Consider the following 8,442-nt stretch of genomic DNA (forward strand, 5'->3'; position numbering starts at 1 on the left):
TATATATAGATATATATATTTATATATATCTATGTATATATAAATATATATCTATATATATATAGATATATATCTAGTTATGTATATCTATTTATATATATATATATAGATATATATCTAGTTATGTATATCTATTTATATATAAATATATATAGATATATATAGAGAGAGATATAAATATATATCTATATGTAAATGTATATCTCGATAAATAGATAAAAGCAGCTGGGCGGTTATTATTAATTATTTTAGTATTCATATCATAAATGTTTTTGATTGTTCAGTAGTGTCGGAAGGGGACGCAGACGGATCACGTGACCAGCCCCTTTGACCTTTCCTCTCGCGAGACTTGACGCGGCTTTTTGCGAGATCATCTGCAGCAACAAACCTGCTCCAGAAGGTGAAGACAGTCTGTCCTCTCTGCGGTAAGACACCGATTAACGGCGTGCACGACACAGACAGACAGGCTAGAGGACCGGCGTCCCACGTAGGCATGTAGGGCATGACGACGGGCGTGTTGCTGCATCCGAATGAGACGGAGGAGGAGGAGGAGGAGGAGGAGGAGGAGGAGGAGAGGAGGAGAGGAGGAGGATGAAGATGGAGGAGGAGGAGGATGAAGATGGAGGAGGAGGAGGAGGAGAGGAGGAGGATGAAGATGGAGGAGGATGAAGATGGAGGAGGAGGAGAGGAGGAGGAGGAGGAGAGGAGGAGGATGAAGATGGAGGAGGAGGAGGAGGATGAAGATGAAGATGGAGGAGGAGGAGGAGAGGAGGAGGAGGAGAGGAGGAGGAGGAGGAGGAGAGGAGGAGGATGAAGATGGAGGAGGAGGAGGAGGATGAAGATGGAGGAGGAGAGGAGGATGAAGATGGAGGAGGAGGATGAAGATGGAGGAGGAGGATGGAGGAGGATGAAGATGGAGGAGGATGAGGATGAAGATGGAGGAGGATGAAGATGGAGGAGATGGAGGAGGATTAGGAGGATGAAGATGGAGGAGGAGGATGAAGATGGAGGAGGAGGATGAAGATGGAGGAGGATGAAGATGGAGGAGGATGAAGATGGAGGAGGATTAGGAGGATGAAGATGGAGGAGGAGGATGAAGATGGAGGAGGAGGATGGAGGAGGATGAAGATGGAGGAGGATGAGGATGAAGATGGAGGAGGATGAAGATGGAGGAGATGGAGGAGGATTAGGAGGATGAAGATGGAGGAGGAGGATGAAGATGGAGGAGGAGGATGAAGATGGAGGAGGATGAAGATGGAGGAGGATGAAGATGGAGGAGGATGAAGATGGAGGAGGATGAAGATGGAGGAGATGGAGGAGGATTAGGAGGATGAAGATGGAGGAGGAGGATGAAGATGGAGGAGGATGGAGGAGGAGGAGGATGAAGATGGAGGAGGAGGAGGATGAAGATGGAGGAGATGGAGGAGGATTAGGAGGATGAAGATGGAGGAGGAGGATGAAGATGGAGGAGGATGAGGAGGATGAAGATGGAGGAGGATGAAGATGGAGGAGGATTAGGAGGATGAAGATGGAGGAGGAGGATGAGGAGGATGAAGATGGAGGAGGAGGATGAAGATGGAGGAGGAGGATGAAGATGGAGGAGGATTAGGAGGATGAAGATGGAGGAGGAAGATGAAGATGGAGGAGGAGGATGAGGAGGATGAAGATGGAGGAGGAGGATGAAGATGGAGGAGGATTAGGAGGATGAAGATGGAGGAGGAGGATGAAGATGGAGGAGGAGAATGAAGATGGAGGTGGAGGATGAAGATGGAGGAGGATTAGGAGGATGAAGATGGAGGAGGAAGATGGAGGAGGAGGATGAGGAGGATGAAGATGGAGGAGGAGGATGAAGATGGAGGAGGAGGATGAAGATGGAGGAGGATGAAGATGAAGGAGGATGAAGATGGAGCAGGATGAGGAGGATGAAGATGGAGGAGGATGAAGATGGAGGAGGAGGATGAAGATGGAGGAGGAGGATGAAGATGGAGGAGGATGAAGATGAAGGAGGATGAAGATGGAGCAGGATGAGGAGGATGAAGATGGAGGAGGAGGATGAAGATGGAGGAGGAGGCTGCAGCCTCACGGGCGCGACGCGACGTGCACACGCGGAGCTGTATCGCTGTTTGGTTGTGCGGGTGTCCTGTTTCCGGTCTGCTTGGATCAGTGTGTGTGTGTGTGTGTGTGTGTGTGTGTGTGTGTGTGTGTGTGTGTGTGTGTGTGTGTGTGTGTGTGTGTGTGTGTGTGTGCGTGTGCGTGTGTCTGTTTACATCCCAAGGGTACATCCAAGTCTCGTAGCTGCATCCCCGTTTCCTTCACTTGCATCTTTTCCTTGTGAGGAGAGAGGAAACCAGGAAACCATGCGAGGAGAGAGGAAACCAGGAAACCATGCGAGGAGAGAGGAAACCAGGAAACCATGCGAGGAGAGAGGAAACTAGGAAACCAGGCGAGGAGAGAGGAAACCAGGAAACCAGGCGAGGAGAGAGGAAACCAGGAAACCAGGCGAGAAGAGAGGAAACGAGGAAACCAGGCGAGAAGAGAGGAAACAAGGAAACCAGGCGAGGAGAGAGGAAACAAGGAAACCAGGCGAGGAGAGAGGAAACTAGGAAACCAGGCGAGGAGAGAGGAAACCAGGAAACCATGGGAGGAGAGAGGAAACCAGGAAACCAGGCGAGGAGAGAGGAAACGAGGAAACCAGGAAACCAGGCGAGGAGAGAGGAAACCAGGAAACCAGGCGAGGAGAGAGGAAACTAGGAAACCATGGGAGGAGAGAGGAAACGAGGAAACCATGCGAGGAGAGAGGAAACTAGGAAACCTGGGGGAGAGAGGAAACGAGGAAACCAGGCGAGGAGAGAGGAAACCAGGAAACCATGGGAGGAGAGAGGAAACGAGGAAACCAGGCGAGGAGAGAGGAAACGAGGAAACCAGGCGAGGAGAGAGGAAACGAGGAAACCAGGCGAGGAGAGAGGAAACCAGGAAACAATGTGTTTTAAGAGAGACGTCCTTTCCTCTGAAGCGTCACGTGAAGCGACGTCTGTTTCTGATGACGACACCGCTGATCACTATGATCTATATGATCACTATGATCACTATGATCTATATGATCACTATGATCACTATGATCACTATGATCACTATGATCTATGATCACTATGATCACTATGATCTATATGATCACTATGATCACTATGATCTATATGATCACTATGATCTATATGATCACTATGATCTATATGATCATATGATCACTATGATCTATATGATCACTATGATCTATATGATCACTATGATCACTATGATCTATATGATCTATATGATCACTATGATCTATATGATCACTATGATCATATATGATCTATATGATCACTATGATCACTATGATCTATATGATCTATATGATCACTATGATCTATATGATCACTATGATCACTATGATCTATATGATCACTATGATCTATATGATCACTATGATCTATATGATCACTATGATCACTATGATCTATATGATCACTATGATCTATATGATCACTATGATCTATATGATCACTATGATCTATATGATCTATATGATCACTATGATCTATATGATCACTATGATCTATATGATCACTATGATCTATATGATCACTATGATCTATATGAATGATGACACACAGTGATCAATTCTGACAGAGGAGACCTGGAGGAACCCTGTGTGTATGTTTGTGTGTGTGTGCTGACCTTCACTGAGGTCAGAGGTCACCCTGAGGTCACTCACATGGTGACCTGCTGTCCCAGTAAAGGACGGTTATTATTATCATTATTATTATTATTATTATTATTATCATTATTATTATTATCATTATTATTATTATTATCATTATTATTATCATTATTATTATTATCATTATTATTATCATTATTATTATCATTATTATTATTATTATTATCATTATTATTATCATTATTATTATTATCATTACTATTATTATTATCATTATTATTATCATTATTATTATTATTATCATTACTATTATTATTATCATTATTATTATCATTATTATTATTATCATTACTATTATTATTATATTATTATATATTATTATTATTATTATCATTATTATTATCATTATTATTATTATTATCATTACTATTATTATTATCATTATTATTATTATTATCATTATCATTATTATACTTATTATCATTATTATCATTATTATTATCATTATTATTATCATTATTATTATCATTATTATTATTATCATTATTATTACTATCATTATTATCATTATTATTATTATCATTACTATTATTATTATCATTATTATAATTATTATAATTATTATTATTATAATCATTATTAATAATTATGACTGAAACACAACATCTGGTCTCTTCGTGGACATACACTTCACAGGTCTTAATCTCTTTACGTCCATATGTTCATGAATAACGTCTCCATGTTTCTGGGATCAGTTTATTTTATACTACAACTCCCAGAGTGCATTTCACAAACAAACAGCCAATCACAGAGCTGTAACGATATCAACGCTCTGCAGCTTCAATTCACTCTATTGATTATTCTGGTTCACCGATGGAGGAATCCAGTAACCATGATGACGTGTGTGTTTGTGTGTTGTGTTGTGTTGTGTGTGTGTGTGTGTGTGTGTGTGTGTGTGTGTGTGTGTGTGTGTGTGTGTGTGTGTGTGTGTGTGTGTGTGTGTGTGTGTCTGTGTGTGTGTGTGTGTTGTGTGTCTGTGTGTGTGTGTCTGTTGTGTGTGTGTGTGTTGTTGTGTGTCTGTGTGTGTGTGTGTGTCTGTGTGTGTGTGTTGTGTGTGTGTGTGTGTGTGTGTGTCTGTGTGTCTGTGTGTGTGTGTGTGTTGTGTGTCTGTGTGTGTGTGTGTTGTGTGTCTGTGTGTGTGTGTGTGTGTGTGTGTGTGTGTGTGTGTTGTGTGTGTGTGTGTGTTGTGTGTCTGTGTGTGTGTTGTGTGTGTGTCTGTGTGTGTGTGTGTGTGTGTGTTGTGTGTCTGTGTGTGTTGTAGGGTCATGGAGGTCTCGTCTCACAGCCTCTTCCTGCTGCAGCAGCTCAACGTCCAGAGAGAGTTCGGGTTCCTGTGTGACTGCACCGTCGCCATCGGCAACGTCTACTTCAAAGCCCACCGAGCCGTTCTGGCTGCTTTCTCCAACTACTTCAAGATGATCTTCATTCACCAGTCCAGGTCTGGAGGGTCCCTGTTTCTGTAGACCAGGTCTGGAGGGTCCCTGTTTCTGTAGACCAGGTCTGGAGGGTCCCTGTATCTGTAGACCAGGTCCTGATAGTGACTGTAGATCAGGTCTTGATGGTCCCTGTAGCTGTAGACCAGGTCGGGAGGGTCCCTGTAACTTTAGACCAGGTATGGAGGGTCCCTGTAATTGTAGCCCAGGTCCTGATGGTCTCTCTAGCTGTAGACCAGGTCCTGATGGTCTCTCTAGCTGTAGACCAGGTCCTGATGGTCTCTGTAACTGTAGACCAGGTCCTGATGGCCTCTGTAGCTGTAGACCAGTTACAGTGACTGTGGACCAGGTCCTGATGGTCTTGTTGGTCTCATGTTGTCCTTGTGTCTCCTCAGTGAGTGCATAAAGATCCAGCCCACCGACATCCAGCCGGACGTGTTCAGCTTCCTGCTCCACATCATGTACACCGGCATGTGTCCCAAACAGCCGGTGGACCAGATCCGGTTACAGGACGGCATCAAGTTCCTTCACGCCTACCAGCTGTGCCGGAAACCCGGCGAGGGCACGGCCGACGCCGCCGCCGACATGGTCCGCATGTCCAACCTGTACGGGATCCAGATCTCCTCCCAGCTGGCCAACAAGGAGGCAGCCGGCGTCCCCAAGACCACCACGGGGTCCCGGGGGCACTGAGGACGGACGCTCCTCCGGCCGGGGGCGGTCCCACTCCCAGCTGGCCCTCGCCGTCGGACTGGAGGGGGTCCCCTCAGACCGCCAGGCCTCCGCGCTACGCAACGTCTGCTCCGTGGCGTCTGGAGACGACTCGGACATCTCCACCCGCATCAAGCAGGAGCGTGTGGAGGAGGAGGAGGGGGAGGATGGTGAGGGGGAGGAGGGTCCAGGGGGGGTCTCAGGGGAGCAGCCCCCGTCAGAGCCTCCTGTTCAAAGACCGGGACCTGGTCCTGCTGTGTCCCCGCTGTGGGGAGCGCTGCTCGTCCCCGAGGACCTGCGGGAGCACCTGTTCAGCCTCCACCGCGCCCGGCTGATGGAGGAGCTGGACGGCGGCGTGGAGGAGGGCCCGGCGGGGGTCCAGCTGGACTCCGGGTGTCTGGAGGAGGCGCTGAGACAGAGCCAGGCACTCGCCAACCAGCTGGCTTTAGAGCTGAGGAGGAGCAGGGGGTCGGGGGGCAGCCCGACGCTCGCCGTCCCGCCCCCGGCGACGTAAGGTGGCCTGCGCCGTCTGCAGCCTGCGGTTCCCCCACCGGAGCCAGCTGCAGGAGCACATGTACACGCACACCGGCAAGCCCCCCCGCTACCACCGCTACCACCGCCTCTGCAGCCAGCTCTTCCAGGCCTCCGCCCACTTCTGCGAGGGCGGAGCCACGGAGCCGGGGGGCGGAGCTTCGTCCGGTGCCGCCGCGCTCTCCGAGGAGGTCAACAGGGACACGCAGGACAACGGCAGCTCCTGCTACTCGCTGGACTCCGAGGTCTCCCAGGAGAGCGCAGACGCCGTGCCGGTGGAGTGATCCGGTACCTGTGCAGGTGTACCTCTGCAGGTGTACCTGTGCAGGAGTACCTGTGCAGGAGTACCTGTGCAGGCGTACCTGTGCAGGAGTACCTGGGAAGGTGTGTGTGGGAGTCAGTCACGTGATCGTAGGGAGGACAAGTTTTACTTCATCAATTCTAGGACTGAGAATCGTCGATCCACAGGAAACTAATCAGCAACTATTTATAAAAACGATGAATCGAGTTTTTTTAAGAAAACAAATCTTCGGTTTCTTGTGAATATTTTCTGTTTTTTTACGAAGACGTCCTGCGGATAATTTTCTCGTCATTCATGTTTGTTTCTGAATCCTGATCTTCCCGACTCACCAGCGGACAGTGAACGCCTCAGTGACGATGAGTTCAAATGCTCCTTTAATGTAAGGTTCAGTGTGTCGTCGTGTCTTTAGACCCAGAAGACTTTTATTGTGAAAAGACGCAGCAGTGCCTTCCTGTGGTGGTGTCATGGTTTCATGGTGTCATGGTTCCATGGTTCCATGGTTCCATGGTTCCATGGTTTCATGGTGGTGTCATGGTTTCATGGTTTCATGTTTTCATGTTGTCATGGTTTCATGGTGTCATAGTTTCATGGTTTCATGGTTTCATGGTGTCATGGTTTCATGGTGTCATGGTGGTTTCATGGTGTCATGGTTTCATGGTTTCATGGTTTCATGGTTTCATGGTTTCATGTTGTCATGGTGGTTTCATGGTGTCATGGTTTCATGGTTTCATGGTTTCATGGTGTCATGGTGTCATGGTTTCATGGTGTCATGGTTTCATGGTGGTTCCATGGTTCCATGGTGTGATGGTTTCATGGTGTCATGGTTTCATGGTTTCATGGTTTCATGGTGTCATGGTTTCATGGTTTCATGGTTTCATGGTGTCATGGTGTCATGGTGTCATGGTTTCATGGTGTCATGGTTTCATGGTGGTTCCATGGTTCCATGGTGTGATGGTTTCATGGTGTCATGGTGTCATGGTTTCATGGTGGTTCCATGGTGTGATGGTTTCATGGTGTCATGGTTTCATGGTGTCATGGTAGTTCCATGGTGTGATGGTTTCATGGTGTCATGGTTCCATGGTTTCATGGTGGTTGCATGGTTCCATGGTGTCATGGTTTCATGGTGGTTCCATGGTGTGATGGTTTCATGGTGTCATGGTTCCATGGTGTCATGGTTTCATGGTGGTTCCATGGTGTGATGGTTTCATGGTGTCATGGTTCCATGGTTTCATGGTGGTTGCATGGTTCCATGGTGTCATGGTTTCATGGTGGTTCCATGGTGTGATGGTGTGATGGTTTCATGGTGTCATGGTTCCATGGTTTCATGGTGTCATGGTTCCATGGTTTCATGGTAGTTCCATGGTGTCATGGTTTCATGGTGTCATGGTTCCATGGTTTCATGGTGGTTGCATGGTTCCATGGTGTCATGGTTTCATGGTGGTTCCATGGTTCCATGGTGTGATGGTTTCATGGTGTCATGGTTTCATGGTAGTTCCATGGTGTCATGGTTTCATGGTGTCATGGTTCCATGGTGTCATGGTTCCATGGTTTCATGGTGGTTGCATGGTTCCATGGTGTCATGGTTTCATGGTGTCATGGTTCCATGGTTTCATGGTGGTTGCATGGTTCCATGGTGTCATGGTTTCATGGTGGTTTGTGTGGTTCCCATCAGTCAATTCAAGCTTCATGACAATCTGAAGAACAGAAGT

The 8,442-nt window shown here is 47.2% G+C and overlaps 1 protein-coding gene across 1 annotated transcript; it reads left to right on the top strand.

The window, feature by feature from the left end:
* Nucleotides 1-357: 357 nt before the first annotated feature.
* Nucleotides 358-7,179, top strand: LOC129114813 (zinc finger and BTB domain-containing protein 25-like). Its single transcript, XM_054626723.1, is given in 7 exon segments — nt 358-425; nt 5,022-5,198; nt 5,589-5,870; nt 5,872-6,096; nt 6,098-6,183; nt 6,186-6,396; nt 6,398-7,179. Coding segments are annotated over 6 exon segments (1,296 nt in total). The 5' UTR covers nt 358-425; nt 5,022-5,025; the 3' UTR covers nt 6,717-7,179.
* The last annotated feature ends 1,263 nt before the right edge of the window (nt 7,180-8,442 follow it).

The sequence above is a fragment of the Anoplopoma fimbria genome, unplaced genomic scaffold (genome assembly GCF_027596085.1).
Source record: "Anoplopoma fimbria isolate UVic2021 breed Golden Eagle Sablefish unplaced genomic scaffold, Afim_UVic_2022 Un_contig_10393_pilon_pilon, whole genome shotgun sequence".
In the NCBI taxonomy this organism is placed as follows: Eukaryota; Metazoa; Chordata; class Actinopteri; order Perciformes; family Anoplopomatidae; genus Anoplopoma; species Anoplopoma fimbria.